Raw genomic sequence first — 20,349 nt, 5'->3', positions numbered from 1 at the left:
AAGGCTGAAATAAAAGTTAGATCTCTATATAAGCAGAGATATAAATGATCATTTCTAACATTTGTATGGATGTACCATGAAGGCTCTGTGAGGCCTTGGACTATCTGTCCTCTTCTATTCTCTATCTCCAGAGTCCAAGACAGCACCCAGCAGATAATATTAACTTGAAAAATAATTATTAGTTATTAAAAATAAGCTATTATGTTTAATGAGTATCTACTATATACCAAGAACTGTGTTAAGTACATATTGTATTTAGTTCTCAGAGCTCTACCATCTTATATTGCTAAAGAGCAAACACTAAAATTCAGTTTTTTTATATTTATATATTTTTTATTGAAGTTTGATTTGTCAAAATATAGTATAACACCCAGTGCTCATCCCGTCAAGTCCCCCCCCCATCAGTGCCTGTCACCTAGTCACCCCAACCCCCCGCCCACCTCCCCTTCCACTACCCGTTGTTCGTTTCCCAGAGTTAGGAGTCTCTCATGTTCTGTCTCCCTCTCTAATTTTTCCCACTCATAAGATTCAGTGTTTATACTTGTCCAAGATTAGTCTCTTAGCTAGATAGTAGGGGAGTGGGATTAATCCCCATCTACAGGGCCATTTAACCACTTATCCCAGTCAAATGACTGATATTTTAATCAATTACAAACTGATTAATATATTCAAGTTATTTCTAATTTTTGCTATTACAAATAATATGATGAATCTTTCCAAACATGTCTGAAGATTTTCACCTACTACCCCGTAAGCATAAAATTTTAAGATACTGTAATGGTGAACCACAGGGCAGATATAAAATTGCTCTTTGGAAAGCTTCCATTTCAACTAAAAAGAGAATATAGGAATGCCTGTCAACCTACCATTACCAATACTGAATGTCATTGATCTCTGCTTACTCAATGGCATACAAAAAGAAAAAATATATATCATTTTGGCTGTAGTTTGTATTTACAAATCATTACTAATAAAATTATCACCTTTCCATATGTTTAAAAGTCATTCTATTTTTCCTTTTAGTTCCTGTTCATGTCATGTCATTAGTTTATGTTTTAATGATCTTTAGTTAATTTACAAGCTTCATGTATTTGGAAATGCAACTTTTTCCTTATTATAAATATTTGTAGATAATGAGATCTTAGTTTTTGTTTGTCTTGTAACCTTGCCGTGACTTTAGGATGTACTTAAGTTTTACATTTTTATGTGAAAGCTGCTGATTTTTTCTTTTAAGTTTTCCCACTCACCTCCTGATTATAAAAATTATATCCATATTTTTCTAATCTTTTTATATTTAATAGTTTACATTTTGACATTAAATCTAATCTCAGAATTAATTCTGATGTAAAAAGTGTGATAAGGATTCAATTATTATTTTTTAAATGGATAGCCAGTTTACTGGATCAGTGAGACTTTAAAATACATAATAAGTGGGATATGACCCAAAGCATTAATAGTTGGTCTAATCCTAGCAAATAGCTTTTTTCTGTCAAGAACACTTTTCTTTTCTTAGGAAAACATAAACTTCCCTCTAAAGGTAGAAAAGAAATAACTCAAATATGCTAAATATAATTTCTTTTGCCCCAACTTACCAATCTGTAACCAGAGTTTTCCCCAGTATAATGCTAACTAGTAATACTAAAATGAAATATCTTTTTTAACTCACTAAAATAAATTTAAATACTCAACTATGAGACATTTTAAGCTTTAAATTTTAATCCATGCTCTTTTAAAAATATATATTATCATCAAAAATAACCTAGACTCTGCAGTACAGGAATATTTTATATCAATAGTGGGGAAGTTATCTTTAAAAACTTAGTAAAATTCTATTTTAAAAAATCATTTACAATATAAAAATATTGGAAAAAATATGGAGAAGATCAAACACCCCCCAAAAATTCTGTCATATTATGATGCATTCAGATAAAACTTTAACAGAAGACTAATGCAGAAAAACAAGATAACAGTGCTACATTTAAAAAAAAAAATCAAGTTGACTTCCACAATTTTGCTAAAAACCATGTGATAATGATTAAACAATCAGGCTATGTCTCTACTTTTTAGGAGCATTAGTATCATTGTTTTCAATTACAAAATTTGGATTTCTAGATTTACATAGCCTTGAAGTACAACAGAAAACAAAAATGATAACAAAGTCCTTATGATTACTTTTAAAAACATAAAAATGTCTTTGCAAAGAATGCCTTAGAGAAAGAGCAAATCTGTTCAATGCAAGCAATAATAACTAGGTCAAATCATACATATAACCAAAATGCAGCTTAGCATTTATTTTTCAAAAAGCCCTCTACTCACGCTTATCATTTAAGCCTAAACAGAAACACACAATTTAGAGCTAGAAAACATACTTAGACAATCTGAAAGCATTATTGTTAGATGTAATAAAAATGACACAGCAATCTGGCACTGAACGCTTCTGGAGATAACCACTCAGGACTAAGGAAATTGGTAAGATTCACAGATCACTCTGAGGACTATCTCACACCATATTCCTTTAAAAATATTTAAATAGCTAACTAAAAAGAAAACCAGTGAGATGATGTATTTACCTGAGCACTACCAGAAGTTGCCATGTTGATTTCTCCCACTCCTTGACCTTCATTCTGCCGCTCAGCTTCATGTGAGCCGGCTTCATGCTTGCTCTGAGATGATCTCTGTTAATACGGAGTTAACATCATTACATACAAAAATGGTGAATGCTGTCTTAGCCCACAGCTTTTTTCCTTTCCTGTATTAAAGCTTTGGATGCATCAATTATATAGGTTTACAAAAGCTCGGAGCTGCACTTTATAACCTCCAGCATGGTTGGCAGTTGACTATTTCAGTGAAAGGAAAGTGAAGTATGTCCCTTGAGCATTAGAGCTGCACAAGACAAAGGATTTCCTGAGACTCACAGAAACACCATCTTCCACCAGCTGTGCTCACATCACTATCAGGGGTATAACCCAACTACAACAAATAATTGTCTCTTTCGCAAGGTCACATGGTTCTGGCATTTAATGGTGTTGCAAATGTAACAGTTAAACCATTACCTAAGCTTACAAATACATTCTGTATATTTATACAAAGAATATATATATATATATATATATATATATACATCTTCTGCTAATAAAAGTCATATGAAATCAATAAGCTCTCAGATTCTGATATGAATAAAACCAAAAACCCTTTCTAATGTAACCACCATCTGTTATATGAAATGAAAATGATAGATTATATCCAGTGAAAGCAGGCATCTCAGGATAGATTATAACCCAGTATAAAGCAGTCACTCTATAAAAATACCACTGCAGTATCAAAATAGTAAAATAATTTTCCATTATCTTTTATGGAAACACAAATGTGCTTGCTCTAGGAAAAGGATACTCAAAAATAAAAATTACACTTTAAAATACGTGACATGTTTTATAATGGATAATTAGATTATAAAATGGCTTCCACTGGGACTTCTTTAAACATCAAACTTTCCTAGGCCATTTAAAATGTGACTTAGAAGTTAATTTGTATGCAATATTTCCATCAGTAAACTAGTATAAGTTATATATAGGCAAAAATGAAGTAGGCCCAATAATTCAGAAATAGAAGAAAAAACGGTATCATCTGAAAATCACACTATAAAATTCAACAAATTCAATCAAAGTAGACACATTACAAAATCAACAGAGACAAAATGAATTAAAAACCCACTAAAAACACAGATTTGAAACAATTAAGGATGTCAATGTAAAAGTAATTACTGAGCATCTGTTATGTTAATTACTTGTACAGCACAGAATACAGTGTTGGCAACACATGACACGGTTCTACATGCTCCTCAAGCTCACAGTCTCATCAGGCATACTATCAAATAATGAGAAAACAATAAAGTTAAAAAACTTTGATAAGCACACTGAAAAAAAGAGTATAAGGTGCTGTGAGACTATACAAGCAGAGGGGGGATATCACATGGCCTAAGAGTTTGGGAAACAGCCCTCTTAGGAAGTGCTGTTTAAACTGAGATCTAGGGGATCCCTGGGTAGCTCAGCGGTTTAGCACCTGCCTTTGGCCCAGGACATGATCCTGGGGACCCGGGATCGAGTCCCGCATCGAACTCCCTGCATGGAGCCTGCTCCTCCCTCTGCCTGTGTCTCTGCCTCTCTCTCTGTGTGTGTCTCTCATGAATAAATAAATAAAATCTTAAAAAAAATAAATAACTGAGATCTAAAGAATAAGAGTTCTGGGAAAAGGGAAAAGGTTAGGGGAAGGTTTTAGGTAAACAGATCATATGCAAAGGACCTGGGGTACGAGGGGGGCGGTTTGTTCTAGTATATCAGAAAAATCATGGTGCAGAGAGTAGAAAAAAAGATGGTAACAAAAAAAAAAATCTTACTGATTTTGTTGAATTTTAGTGTGATTCTCATAGGTCACTCCTGCCCTCACATAACAAATACCAGACTATTAATGGGAAAAGTTCACGTAAATTGATTTTTTAAGGTCAAATTTTAATTTTAAATGTCTAAGCAAGTAAGAAACATAGAGCAGGCCAGTTTGGAAGCTAATGTATTAATTTAAGCATGAGATGATGGTACTTGAAACTACACAAGCAGCGACAGGGATAAAAGAATTAGGGACAAAGAGGTAAATCTGAAGGACTTGATATTACTGGATATGGAGAGAAGATCTGGTATCAAGAATTACTCCTACATTCCTTAGCTCACACAACTAAATAATGATGGTGCCACTTGCAAAGAAGATAATACTAAGGAAATGAGGTTTTTTTGGAGGAGACAGCATAGTAAGAAGGACTTAGGAAGAGAAGACCATTAATTATGTTTGAATATGCTGGATTTAAGGTATCTTTGAGACATCTAAGTGGACATGGAGAGAAGGCACATACATTTAGGAGTCTGGAACTCAGGGCTAGAAAAATGCATCTCAGAGCCAACAGTGTATAAAAGGTAAGTGAAGCTATAAGCAAAAACGAGATCATTTAAGTGAAAGATAATACAGATAAAAGAAATAAAGACTTAAGGAATGTGTACAATTAATGTCCAAAAGCCAAAGAGGTAGGAAAAAAGCAAAAAGTGTTACCATAAATTCCAAGAGAAGAATATTTCAAGGAATAATCAGTGTTCAATAACGTAGAAAATGTCAAGATGAAGACTGAAAGTATCAATTTAATTAATAACACAGAAGTCATGATGGAAGTAGAGACTATCTGGATTGGTGTGTTTTAAGGGTTAATGGTGGGGAAGAAATACAGACCTGGGAGTCTCGAAACCCACTTTGGGCAGGTGAATGGCAAGAGGAAGAAGGAGGTTAGGGGGCAGATGAAGGAACATGGTTGCAGGGAGAGGCAGAATTGAGGAGGGTTCACTTTGTATTTCAAAAGGTAAGACATAAGCATGTTTAAATGTCAAGGCAGGGATCCCTGGGTGGCGCAGTGGTTTGGCGCCTGCCTTTGGCCCAGGGCGCGATCCTGGAGACCCGGGATCGAATCCCATGTCGGGCTCCCGGTGCATGGAGCCTGCTTCTCCCTCTGCCTGTGTCTCTCTGCCTCTCTCTCTCTCACTGTGTGCCTATCATAAATAAATAAAAATTAAAAAAAAAAATGTCAAGGCAAACGTGTCACAGAAGAGGAAGAAGATAAATTGTGAGGAAAAAAGAGACAAGAGTAAGAAGTTTCTGAAAAGGCGAGAGTTGAAAATCCAAAGCATAGGCAGGAAGGGAAAATGCTTCCTGATAGGAGGGACAGGCAGTTGTGATGACAGGTACCATTTTTCTCTTTGAAGGAGGAAATGGAATTATTAGAGACAGGGAGATTAGTAAAGTCATTTCCAAGGGGAGGAGAATGGGGGACCCACAGAAACACAGTCCTGAAGGATTACCAGGCCTGTTTGATGAAGGATGATGAATATGATAAAGTTAAAAAAGTCTGTTTCCTATGCACTAATCTCTTGGCATCTCCTGACTTATTTAATCCTACCAACCCTGTGCGGTAGGTATTACCATCCCCACTTTGCAGATAAAGAAACTGAGGCAGAGAAGATAAGAATCTGGCTTTAGGTCACATATTTATTTAGTAAATGGCAGAGCCAGAGGTGGGATGGCAAGTCTGACTCCAGGACCCAAACTAATCCCTACCACTTACTATCTTTACTTCTTTCCTCCTCCTTCTTTTCTTTTTCCCTTTTCTCTTACTGACCCTAGGCTACAGGCCTGCCTGCACTTTACCACTGTCCAATTTTAGTATCTGTGCTGCTGAAGTGAGCACTCTTTGATGCTAACATCAAAGGCAAAGAAACTGTTGCTGATTCCTATGAAAGAATAATCCTAACTAGCATCCTCATTTCCAGAGTCGCTGCACAACTTGCCAGTTTTCTACCATACGACTAAAAAAATAATAAAAAAAAACTGAGATATTTACATACCACAACATTCACTCATTTTAAGCGTACCAGTTATTTGTAAATGTACCAAGCATCACCACAATCCAGTTTTAGAACATTTTCATCATTTTAATAGAATCCCTTGTGCTCATTTATAGCTAATCCACACTCCTACTCATATCCCTGGCTTGACTTACTGTCTTTATAAATTTGACTTTTCAAGACATTTCTTATACATGACATATGTGGACTTAGATGTCTGTTTTCTCTTACTTAGCACACTGTTTTTGAGCTTGACCCATGCTACAGTATGCATCACCAATCTGTTCCTTTTTATTGCAGAACAGTGTTTGGTTGTAAAGATATATATACCACATTGTGTTTAATCATTCACCTGTTGATACACATTTGCATGGTTTCTTCTTTGGGGGCTACTATGAGTAATACTTCTATGAACATTCAAGTTAAAGTCTTCATGTGAACATATGTTTTCACTTCTCTTGGAGAGGCTCCCTGAAGTGGAACTGCTGCATCACATGGTAACTCTATGTTTAATATCCTTAACTGCGAGACTGTTTTCCAAGGCGATGTACATTTTACATTCCCAGTAGCAACGTATGGTAGCTTTTATTTATCCACATCCTTCAGGGCTTATTATCTGTCTTTATGATCATAGCCATCCTAATGGGTGTAAAGTAGTATCTCACTGTGACTCTGATTTTGATTTCCTGAATGACTAATGATGGTGAGCATATTTTCATTTGCTTACCAGTCCTTCCTGTATATTTTCTGGTGAAATGTCTATTCAAATCTTTTGCCCATTTTTAAATTGAGCTGTTTCCTTATTAATGAGTTGCAAAAGTACTTTGCATATGATTTTAATAAATATTTCCACTGGCTTCTTTTAAAAAAAAGATTTATTTACTTATTTGTCTCAAATAAGAGACATGCATGTATGTGTGCACACAAGACAGTGAGAGTGGGAGGAGGGGCAGAGGGAGATAACCTCCAGCAGACTTCCTGCTGAGAGTGGACCAACACAGGACTCCATCTCAGGACGTAAGCTAAAATGAAGAGTCAGATGCTTAACTGACTGAGCCACTTGGCTCTCTCACTGGCTCTTTACAACCAGGCTACAGTTCTCACAACTTCTATCTTTTTGATCTCCCCAAATGTATTTGCTTGTGAGTGAATAACCTACCTTTTCTGAAAAGATACACAAGAAAGTGGTAGAACTGGTTGCCTCACATATCTTTTTGTGATTTTTGATATTTGAATCATGTGCAATAATCACATCACTTGAATTACGTACTACATCTAGAGTTGTCAACATGTAGGACAAAGCACTATGCTTCATGCTGAAGAAATTATTTTACAGCTATCTTTTCTTGTCTACACTGTATATATAAACTAATTTATGAGTGTCCAAATCCTGGTTTTCTCCATTTTCCAGCCTCTCCCACTTAGCTATATGAGCTAAACAACAATAATAAAGAAACTTTGAAAAGCAAATTTAAGAAAACGGTTTTTGTTCTTTCTTAAATGTAACATGGTACCTTCCTTTAATCTACATTTGCTGAACACACAGACTAAATGTAACCACTGTAGGCTATGACTAACCTAATCATTTTCATAACAAAAGAAAGTAAGAAGACACTGCATCACGACGGTGGACAGCTGGTCCCAGATCCAATGACATGAATAAAAAGTTTTGAATAAATACAAAAAACACGAACAAGTCTCCACCTGCAAAAGACTTAGAACCACGCTGGAAAATAAGGCTGGCAATTTACAAATGACAATTTCTTAGGGCTTTCCACAGGTCAGAAAGTTGGTGGTAAACTGGAAATACTGGCAGGGAGTATGTCATAGTGGGGAAATGATAACAGAAGGCTTGTGTAACAATATTAATAGCAAACAAAATGAAATTCAAAGTGAAGAGCATTAAATGTAATAGTGAAAGCTATTTCATGCAAATAAAAGATTCAATCAACCAGAAAAAATACATATGAATATTCATTCCGAAATATAGAAGAACCTGTTAGATGTAGACAACCAGGATATAAGAAATAATCAGGATATTAGAAAGACAGAGAAAAAAAAAAACTGTAACTAAAGAAACGAGAAAAACAACAGCAGCAAAAACTCAGAGTAGAAAATATAAGAGAAAATATAAAATGTAGTGCTGCTCAATAAAAACAGAAGCCTGCCTCTTTAAAAATAGTTTAAAAAATAGAGTGTAGTAAGCTTAATCAAGGGGAAAAAAGATAAACTAAACTGGAAAGCCAAAGGGGTAGCAACACCCAGAATACTGCCTGCCATACAACAGTAGAGTGAAATGGACAAAGAAGCAGAGATACGGTTCTCTTTTCCCCAGAACCCAGTCCTTAAGAATCAACATTGCAGAATTGGTATTCTTACTTCCCAGCTTCCAGTTGTTATTTATACAGCTTAAGACATTTACATTCCTGTTTTGCTGGTTTTTTTTGATTCCGTTTCCTTTTTTAGAATGTTTTAGGGCTTTCCTTTTATTTCTAGTGAAATGATAACTGTATCATGATGTGCCTGCTGTGGGACTATTTTCATTGGTGGTATTGGATACTTAAGAGACCATTTTATTTGGAAAACTATGCCTCTCGATTCTAGGGTATTTTATTTGTGACATTTCCTCTCTCTAGCTCTTCCATTCTTCTTCTCGAACTCCGTTTTATTTGGACAGTGAACCTTCCAGGAATGATTCTCTGATTTTCTGTTTTTCTGTTTTCCATCTCTTATCTTTCTGTTCCATTTTCTGAGAAATGTATCTTCTAACCTGAGTTTTCATTTCCGCTACCACACTTTTAATTCCCAAGAACGCTTTCTTGAATTTTCTGAATGTTTTGCATACCATTGTTTCCTTCCACTATGGATGCCATCTCTTTATCTGAGAATATTAATGTTAGTTTTAGGTTTTAAAGTGTTCTTCTCTCTGCAGAGTATCTTTTTCCATTATATCTTTCTTATTAGGAAATTTCTTAAAATACCTGGTAGTCTTTAGCTGTCCATCCCTACTTCACAACAGGCCGGCTGCCTATGAAAAGGTTAAGCGACACTCTATGCATGAGGGATGAAGACTGGCAACTAAGGCTGTTGTATGGGGTGGTCCCAGCTGGGTTATTTTATTGAGGGACCCTCCAATGTCAGTACCTTTAGATCTGTTTTCTTGGGTTAGTCACATTTCCTAGAGAAGTTGCTTCTAGGAACTTTCCTGTATTATAAGTCTAGATGCCAGTGAGGGTTTTGGCATCCAATGAGTAAATTTTTACTTATTTCAGTTTTTAGTATGATACCCCAACTTCAGTTACACTAGGGTTACCCCTATCTAAAGACCCTTTCTTTTTACCCTTTCTAGAAGACTCTCATTTTTTGCTGGGATTAGAAAGACGTTACCTGGCTACGAAGAATTCAAGACAGCCTCTGGAAGCTCCACCTGCTTCTTGACAAATTTTCAATCATCCTCTTATTAAATTTTAGTCCTCACATCCAGAGGTGCTTATTTTGGAAGGTATTAGGACTCCATGGTATAAAATGAGTTGCTTCATGGCTTCCTACTGCTGACTACAGGGTTAATCCACTATCATATGCTAAAACAGTGCATCCATTTACCTGCTGTCCACCTTCCCCAATTTTATTATGTCACCTCTCCTGTCTTTGTGTCTTTTTCATTTTATCCTTTTACTGTAATTTTAATGAGGATTGTAAAGCAATCCTCATTAAGTTTGTATGATCAGTTTTAATCATGAAATGCATACAGGTAATAGCTTATTTCCTAGTTGATAATAGCCAAAGATTCTATGTAATCTGATCACTGAAGTAAAGTATCTATTTATGGCTCTATAAATTTTAATTGAGTAGGAGTTATTAAAAGATCAATATAATCAAGCTTTTTGATAATTCATTTAATTTCATGGAAAAACTTAGGAAGTGTCTCAGTTCCCTATAAGAACATCTATATTTCAATGATACCACATTAATTATACATATTTTCTTTTCTTAGAATAACTATATGTATATAACTATACGTATATACAACAACAACAAAAAGAACACTCAATTTACTAACCTCTGCTTCTGTTGCTTGGGACTGTAAAAGCTGTCGTATACGAAGTATGTCCTTCTCTATTTGTTGAATTCTGGTTACTCTTCGCTAAAAGAAAGTAAGTGACCAAATTAGATCTACTTTTATTAAAAACATTAGTGTAAATAGTCTTACTATGGCTATCATTTAACAGCTTAGGGTTATGCTAAATCATTTTTAGAAGTTAGATATGTATATATGTTCACACACTGATGACATATCGGTACAGTTCAGTTTTTTAATACTCATAATTCCATATAACAGTTTAGAAAAACTGCACCAATAAAAGTCACATATCAAATTGCATGATGCATGTGGTACAAAAATTGGTATTTAAGTTATCCTCAAAAAATAGTTCAACAAAGAGAAAAGTATACCTAAATTTGATCTTTATACTAATCCAAATGCCAGTATAATGTAATAGATTAATGGAAAGCATAGTATACAAAGGGAAAGAGCATCTGATTTGTTTTAGTAAACATCAGGGTTTAAACTATAGGATTAACCTGTCCAAGAGTTACTCCTATTACAAGACAGTAGTAGTATCTTTCAGATGTAGCTTTCCCAAATACCTTCTACAGTGAAACATTATTTTGATTCCCAACACTAGGATCAGAAAGCTGTTAGCTTATGCTTTCCCACTATCCTAACACTATTAAGTGAACACAAAGCACTTACTATATAGATGGAGCAGCATGGAATTGAAACTGTGGGAAAAGTGTTTTTACAAAAGGCTAGATTTTGGGATGCCTGGTTGGTTAGCCTTCAACTGGAGGTCAGTTAAGCCTCCAACCCTTGACTTCAGCTCAGATCATGATCTCAGGCTCATGAGATTGAAACCTACATTGGGTTCTGGGCTCAGTGGCTCCCTGGAGAGCCTGCTTAAAATTCTCTCTCTCCCTCTGCCCCTCCCCCACCCCTGTTCTCATGCTCTCTGTAAAAAAAATTTAAAAAAAGCTAGATTTTGCTTTAATTTAATGAGCACAAGTGGAAGTAAGAAAAATCAAATCATTTGTATTTGAAAACCTTGCAAACTCAAATTATTTTAATTACCTCCATGACAACGAATACATAGCTTTTAGAAACAAGTAGTAATTCTACAGTAGACATCTTAACATCAAGGCATCAGAAATTATAAGAATAATTGTTTTGATGGGGGGGAATGTGTTAGAGGCTACATGGAGTCATTTCTGAACTATTTCTAATTATGTGTTCCATCAACAAAAGATGCCTGAGTGTGTATATACCAATAGATAAATACTAGAAGTACGGAAAAAGTTAATAGTTAAAAAACTTACATATAAAATTTACTCACTGATCATATCTAGTTTTGCTTAAATACAATGTCCCTTTGATTTTATTATCCAGGAAAAACACTTATTGCTACTATTACCCAATGTTACAATAAGCAACCACAAGAAAAACTCAAAAAACAGCCTCCAAACTAAGTCCTTCCTTCCCCTCTCCCTTTCCCCATAATAGAACTATGCTGATTATGTATTGTGATTATGAAAATAGTGAACTTAATGTAAATAATATTCTCTAACTAACAAAACTTTCCACATCTAATTTACTCATGAAAACATGCTGAAGGAGAAATGCCCCTATTTTTGGTAGTTTTCCAAAGATACTGAGACGATGACTGAACACCTCTACAACCAGATGATACACATTTTCTGGCTTTATATGAAACAAAGCTTTACACAATTAGCTTTATACTACTTGTTTTTCCCTTTCTCTATCTAACAAGTGCCCCTCCACCAATAAAATCTTTTGTTAAATTTTTAATTTTAATTTCAGGATAGGACACATACAGTGCTGTATTAGTTTCAGGTGTATAATACAGTAGTTCTACACACTGCTCAGTCCACATCATTATAAGTACACTCCTTAATCCCTATTACTTATTTTACTCATCGCCCCCCACCCCCCGACCCCCGCCTCTGGTAACCATCAGTTTGTTCTCTATAGTTAAGAGTCTGTTCCTTGGTTTGTCTCTTTTTTTCCCTTTGTTCATTTGTTTCTTAAACTCCACATGTGAATGAAGTCATATGACATTTGTCTTTCTCTGAATTATTTCATTTAGCATTATACTCTATCTCCAACCAAGTCACTGAAAATGGTTGGATTTCATTTTTTTTTTTAGGGATAAGTAATATTCTACTGTATATATATATATATATATATATATATATATATATATATACACACATGCACACTCTTTATCCATTTAGTGTTGGTAGACACTTGAGCTGTTTCTTTCATTTGGCTATTATAAACAGTGTTGCAAGAAACACAGTGAGGCACATTTTTAAATTAGTGTTTTCATATCCTTTGGGTAAATATCCAGTAGTGCAATTACTTGATTGTAGGGTAATTCTGTATTTAGCTTTATGAGGAAGCTCCATACTGTCTTCCACAGTGGCTGCACCAGTCTGAATTACTACCAACAGTGCAAGAGGGTTCGTTTTCTCCATATCCTCACCAACACTTGTTTCTCATGTTTCTGATTTCAGCCATTCTGATAAGTGTGACATGCAATCTCACTGTGGTTTTGATTTGCATTTCCCTGATGATGAGTGATGATGTGCATCTTTTCATGTGTCTGTTGGCCATCTGGATGTCTTCTGTGGTGAAACGTCTGTTCGTGTCTTCTGACCATTTTTTCATTGGATTATCTGGTTTTTGGGTGTTGAGTTGTATAAGTTCTTTATGTATTTTGGATATTGACCCTTTATCAGATATGTCATGTGCAAATATACTTTCTCATTCAGTCGGCTTTTAGTTTTGTTGTCTCCTTTGCTGTGCAGAAGCTTTTTGTTTTGATATAGTCCCAATCGTTTATTTTTGCTTGTTTCCCTTGCTTCAGGGGACCTATCTTGAAAAAAAAGTTGCTACAGTCCATATCTGAGAGATTACTGCCCATGCTCTTTTCTAGGATTTTTATTTATGGTTTCAAGTCTCACACTTAGGTCTTTAATCCATTTTGAATTCATTTTGTGCATGGTCTAAGAAAGTGGTCCAATCTTTTGCATGCTGCTGTCCAGTTTTTTCAACACTATTTGATGAAGAGACTCTCTTTTATCCCCATTGCATTTCTTGCCTCTTTTGTTGAAGATTAATTGACCATATAATTGTGGGTTTGTTTCTGGGCTTTCTATACTGTTCCATCTGATCTATGTGTCTGTCTTTGTGCCAGTTCCATACTGTTTTGATTTCTACAGCTTTGTAGTAACTTGAAATCTGGAATTATGATACTTTCAGCTTTGTCTATTTTTTTACAAGACTGTTTTAGGTATTTGGGTCTTTTGTGGTTTCATATACATTTTAGGATTGTTTGTTCTAGTTCTGTGAAAAATGCTATTGGTATTTGGATTGCATTAAATGTGTTACATTGCTTCGGGTAGTGAAGATATCTTAATATTTGTTCTCCCAATCCATGAGCATGGAATGTCTTCCCATTTCTTTGTGTCATCTTCAGTCTCTTTTCATCAGTGTTTTAGGTCTTTCACCTCCTTGGTTAGGTTTATTCCTAAGTATTTTATTATTTTTGCTGCAGTTGTAAATGGGATTGCTTTCTTAACTTCTCTGTTACTTCATTATCGATGTATTGAAATGCAAAAGGTTTTTATGCAGTGATTTTGTATCCTAGGATCTTACTGAATTTGTCAATTCTAGTAGTTTTTTGGTGGAGTCTCCAGGGTTTTCTATATAGTGTCATGTAATCTGCAAATGATGAAAATTTTACTTCTTCCTTACCAATCTGGATGCCTTTTATTCTTTTTTCTTATCTGATTGCTGTGGCTAGGACTTCCAGTATTATGTTAATAAAAGTGAGAGTGGATATCCTTGCCATGTTTTTCAACTTAGGGAAAAAGTTCTCAGTTTTTTCCCATTGAGGATGATGTTAACTCTGGGTTTTTCATATAAGGCTTTTATTATGTTGAGGTATGTTCCGTCGAGACCTACTTTGTGAAGGGTTTTTACCCTTTCTCTTATTAATGTGATGCATCATGTTTATTGATTTGCAAATATCCAACCACCCTTGCACCCTGGAAATAATCCCCCTTGATGGTGATGAGTGATTTTTAAAATGTATTGTTGGATTCAGCTTGCTAATATTATGTTGGGGTAATGCATGAATTTAGAAGTTTTCTCTCCCCCTTTTTTTTTTATTTTTGGGAAGTTTGAGAAGAATAGGTATTAACTCTTCTTTAAATGTTTGGTAGAATTCTGCTGTGAAGTCATCTAGTCCGGACGTGCTTGCTGGCAGTCTTTTGATTACTAATTCAATTTCTGGTCTGTTCCAATTTTCTGTTTCTTCCTGATTCAATCTGGAAGGTTCTTATTTCTAAGAATTTATTCATTTCTTCTAGGTTGTCCAATTTGTTGGCATATAATTTTTTTATAACACCCTTATAATCCTGTGATATCATTTGTTATTTCTTCTCTTTCATTTCTGATTTTGAGTCCTCTTTGAGTCTCACTAAAGGCTTATGAAGCCTTTAGTTTGTTGATCTTTTCAAAGAACCAGCTCCTGGTTTCATTGATATGTTCTATTGGTTTTTTTAAGTTTCTATTTTGTTTATTTTTGCTCTAATTTTTATTATTTCCTTCCTTCTACCAGTTTTGGGTTTTGTTTGTTCTTCTGTTTCAGCTCCTGTAAGTGAAAAGCTAGATTTTTTGATTTGAGATTTTCATATTTCTTGAAGTAGGCTTGTATTGCTATAAACTTCCCTTTTAGAATAGCTTTTGCTGAATCTCAAAGATTTCAGACCATTGTATTTTCATTTTTATTTGTCTCCATGTATTTTTTTGATTTCCTCTTTGATTTCTTGGTTGACTCCATACATTGTTTGGTAGCATGTTATTTAGCCTCAGATATCTGTGGTCTTTCCAGATTTTTTCTTTTTTTTTTTTAACTTATTTACAATAGTCATACAGAGAGAGAGAGAGAGAGAGAGAGAGGCAGAGACATAGGCAGAGGGAGAAGCAGGCTCCATGCACCGGGAGCCCGACGTGGGATTCGATCCCGGGTCTCCAGGACTGCGCCCTGGGCCAAAGGCAGGCGCCAAACCGCTGCGCCACCCAGGGATCCCTCCAGATTTTTTCTTGTGGTTCATTTCTGGTTTCATGGTGGTGTGGTCAGAAAAGATGCATAAATTGATTTTGATTTTTTTGTATTTGTTGAGACTTGTTTTGTGGCCTAATATGTGATCTACTCTGGAGAAGGTTCCATGGGCACTTGAAAAGATTGTGTATTTTGCTGTTTTAGGACAGAATGTCCTGAATATGTATCTGTTAAATCCACATAGTCCAATGTGTCATTCAAAGCCAGTTTCCTTCTTGATTTTGTTTAGATGATGTAAGTAGGGTGCCCATTGATGTAAGTAGGGTGGTTGAAGTCCCTTCTATTATCGTATTACCACCTATTACTTCCTTTACGCTTGTTAGTAACCACTTTAAATATTTGGGTGCCAAAATACTCACAGTTGTTAGATTTCCCTACCGGATCGTCCTTTTAATGATTATATAGTGTCCTTTGTCTCTTGTTTCAGTCTATTTTGTCAGATAGAAGTATTGCTATCTCAGCTTCTTTCACATCCATTTGCATGATAATGTTTCTCCATTCCTTTACTTTCAATCTGCATGTATTTTTAGGTCTGAAATGAGACCCAGCATATAGATGAGTTTATTTTTTAATCCATTTGTCACCCTATGTCTTACGATTGGAGCATTTAGTCCATTTGCAAAGTAATTATTGATAGGTATGTATTTATTGTCATTCTGTTGCTTGTGTTATGGTTGTTCTTGTAGTTTTTCTCTGTTTCTTTCTTCTCTTGCTCTCTTCTCTCACGATTAGTTGACTTGCTTTAGTGATATGCTTGGATTCCTTTCTTTTTTATTTTTGCAAATTATTGGTTTTTGATTTGTAGTTACCATTGGGTTTGTATGCAACATCTTCTGTATATAGCAGTCTATACTAAAATGAAGGTTGCTTAAGTAGAACCCATTCTTAACTCCTCTCCTCTCCATGTTTTAGGTATATGGTATCATACTTTACATCTTTTTATTTTGTTAAGTCCTTTGGCTGATTTTGATCAATATACTTATTTTTACTATTTTTGTGCTTCCTATTTCCTTACTCTTGTGTATGGTCTTTACTTTCCACTTGAAGAGTCCCCTTTAACTTTTCTCGTAGGGCTGGTTTAGTGGAAATGAATTCCTTTACTTTTCTGTGTGTCTGGGAAACTCGATCTCTCTTTTTATTCTGAATGAGCCTTGCTGGAGACAGTATTTTGTTTTGTTTTGTTTTTTGTTTTTTTCCTTTCAGTACTTTGAATATGTCATGCTATTCCTTTCTGGTCTACAAAGTTTCTGCTGAAAAATCTGATGGCCTTATAAGGTTTCCCTTGTATGTAACAGCTTTCTTTTCTCTTGCTGCTTTTAAAATTCTCTCTTCATCACTACTTTCTGCCACCTTAATTACTATGGGTCTTGGTGTGGATGTCCTTGGGCTGATTTTGTTAGGGGATCTTTGTGACTCCTGGATGTGGATTTCTGTTTCCTTCCCCAGATTCAGTTAGTTTTCAGCTATTATTTCTTCAAATAAATTTTCTGCCCCCTTTTCTCTTTTCCTTATGGAATCTCTATGATGCAAATGTTATCATGTTTGATGGTGTCACTGAGTTCCTTAAGTCTATTCTCATTTTGCATAATTTTTTTCTCATCTGCTCAGCTTGATTACTTTTCATTACTCTGTCCTCTAAGTCACTGATTCTTTCTTCTGCTTCTACTATTTATTCTATCTAGTGTAATTTTAATTCATTTATCGTGTTCTTCATCTCTGACTGGTTCTTTTTTATCTCATTGTTAAGGGTCTCACTGATGTTCTCCACTCTTTTCTCAAGCCCAGTGAGTATATTAATGATCATTTTTTTGAATTCTCAGGCACATTACATATCTCTGTTTTACTTAGGGCTCCTGCTGTGATTTTGTCCTATTGTTTCATTTCAGATATATTCTTCTGTCTCTTCATTTTGTATAGCTCTCTGCATCTGCTTCTCTGTGTTAGGAAAGACAGCTATGTTTCCTGCACCTCAATGTAATGGCCTTATGAAGAAGAGGTCCTATAGTGCCCTGCTGTGCAAAGTCCTATGTTTACCAGAATGTGGTGCTTTAAGGCTATCTTCTATGTGTGATGTGTGTGCCCTGCTGTTGTAGCTGAGCTGTTTTTCCCTTCAGTCTAGTTATCTGCAATGGCTCTCTTTCCCCTGTTGTGGGCAGTGTCTGGTTCCTATGGTGTTAGTGGGCCAGTCTGGGGATGCCTTGGATTTAGGTTGAGTCAGACCAGGTGTTTCCTAGAGATGCTATAGCATCAAACTGCTGTGTGCTTCCCCTGTGTTGTCCTGAGCAGCTTTTGTTGGTGGGTGCAACCTGCAGTCACACCACTTGTCTGCTTCCAGCCTGCTGCCAGGGCCTCCTCTGAAATGGTGTGTATGGTTATCTTTCCCTTTCTCTGGGGTAGGAGTCATTATGGAGTGTGCTGGTCACTGTAGGGGCTGCCCACACACTGCCAGGCCTGCAGCACTGTCCTATATAGGCTCTGGCTAAGACAGTATTGGAGAGAGCAGGTCTCCCATAGCACAGAGCTAGGGGGCAGTGCCAGAAGCCCTACAGTGCTGGGCTTAAAGCTGCCTAATGGGCTCCTTAGAAGCATAGCCTGGGGGTGGGGTGGGGGGCCAACCAATAAAATCTTAAATTAAAATTTTTAATATTTAAAAGATGAAAATAGGAAATTATATCTAATATTCCTCTTGATTTCTGTATTGCCAATATGCCAGTAAATCTCGAAGTCATTCTATGTCTTGATAACCCACTGAGATGGAGGATTTCTAATAATGTAACTTCTGTGCTTTTGTTTCTCAAAATGAAAATGAAGTCAGTAGTATTTCTTTCCTTTTTTAATATGATAACCTTGAATATTTATGAAATTATGCTTAGTAATAAGTAGCTTAAAAGTTCAGGGTTATGTAGTTGGTGTGACTTTCAAAAAACTGATTTTAAAAAATTATAATAAAGTTCAATACAGAGTCAGGATAAGTCTTATTAACAAACTGGGAACAGAAGGTAAATTCCTCAACTTGAGAAAGGTTATCTACCAAAAACTGAGTAAACAACACATTTAACAGTGAAATTTTAAGAGGAGTCCCTTTAGAGTCATAATAAGACAGAGAAGACCAGTATCAGTGCTTCTTATTCAAATATGTATTAGAGTTCTTATGTAATATATATATAGAAAAAAAAACTGAAAAGGGCAAACAAAATTATCATTATTTTGCAAACAATACAAAAAAATCCAACTGTCATATTTGATAGTTATGTGGAAAATGCAAGAAAATCTTAAACTACTGAGACAATTTAATAAAAGAGCTCAAGAAAGTTCCTGGATACTTATTACTTAAAAGTAATTTAGTAATCATAGTTAATCTCATTTATAACAGTAACAAAAACTATATTACATCTAGGAATAAATTGAAAAAGATGTATAAAATCTTTATAGAGAACACCACAAAACTTTATTGAGGGACATAAAATAACACCTAAAAGAGTGAAGAAATAAAATTAATAACACCTAATATATACTGAATGTTTACTATGGGCCAGATTCTAAGTACTTTTACATGTATTAACTCATTAACTCATTCAGTTTAGCATTAGATTTTACCAATGAGAAAACTGAGGCAGAAAATTTACCCAAAATCAGTGCTTGGTGTAAGTAGCTTGTCTAGAATTAGAACCCAGGAGGACAGGCTCCACAGGCCATCCTTTCAAACAAGAACTAATCTTTATATTGTAAAGATACGAATTCTCCTCAAATCAATTTATAAATTCAATGTAATTCTAAAGAAAATGTATCAGGCTGTTTTTTTAATTAGAGAAGCTGATAATAAATTTCAGATGAAAAAGTAATGAACTGGAATATAACTAGATTTTTACAAACAAAAAGAGGAGAACTCACTCTACCTGGTACTAAGATTCATAAAACTACTGCAAATAAAACAAATGTATTGTCAGTGCAGGCACAGAGAAACTAAAATAAATGAGTGGAACAAAATCTAGAAATATTCAGCAAATATAAACTTACCATATGCCAGAGATGATGTTACTAATCAATGGGGAAATAGTGGAATATCAAATAAAGATAATGAGTAATTTAGTTAAAAACGTAAATATGCCATGTATCTCTGTGTATATATTATTACATATAATTGCTCATATAGTAATAAAGACTAATATTTAAAATGTAAGTTATATATTAAATAATTAGGTATATATACATACTCATGGGTATCTATGTAAAATTAGATCCCTACTTCCAAAACACACACAGTTGCATGTTGGAGATGAATTAAAGACCTAATAATAAAAATAAAACATTAAAACTATTAGAAATAATAGAAGGATAACTTATGATTTCAAGATAGGAAAAGGAAAAGATGTATAAGTAATTCATAGAAAGCACAACTATGACAATATAATTAATTTAGCTCTACAACAAAACTAATTTTTGTTATCACAAAGCTAAAATAGGCAATAGATTTTGCAGGGAGGGGTTGTGATGTGCATTATCTATAACAGAGGGGTATTAAAAGAATATTAATACAACTTGCAAGTATTTAAGAGTAAGACATTTAACATAATAGAAAAATGGGAAAAAGATGAATAACAGGAAGTTCAAAAGTCTAATAAGTATATGAAAAAATATTCAACTTCAGTAGTATTCAGGAAAATATAAGTTAAACAAGCTAATGTTTCATTGCCCACCAACTGTTAATT

General features: G+C 34.9%; 1 protein-coding gene across 7 annotated transcripts in view; it reads right to left on the bottom strand.

Moving 5' to 3' along the window:
- Positions 1-20,349, bottom strand: part of APC (APC regulator of WNT signaling pathway) — a 123,087-nt gene that overhangs the window by 34,844 nt on the left and 67,894 nt on the right. For all 7 annotated transcript variants that reach the window (XM_055340102.1, XM_055340120.1, XM_055340149.1 and 4 more), the window contains 2 exons: positions 10,495-10,578; positions 2,571-2,675 (listed from right to left, as the gene is read on the bottom strand). In XM_055340102.1, the coding sequence (XP_055196077.1) occupies positions 2,571-2,675; positions 10,495-10,578 (189 nt within the window). The remainder of the gene's footprint in view (positions 1-2,570; positions 2,676-10,494; positions 10,579-20,349) is intronic.

This window comes from Nyctereutes procyonoides, unplaced genomic scaffold, assembly GCF_905146905.1.
Source record: "Nyctereutes procyonoides isolate TBG_1078 unplaced genomic scaffold, NYPRO_anot_genome, whole genome shotgun sequence".
Taxonomy (NCBI): domain Eukaryota; kingdom Metazoa; phylum Chordata; class Mammalia; order Carnivora; family Canidae; genus Nyctereutes; species Nyctereutes procyonoides.
This window is presented reverse-complemented; position numbering and strand designations above follow the sequence as displayed.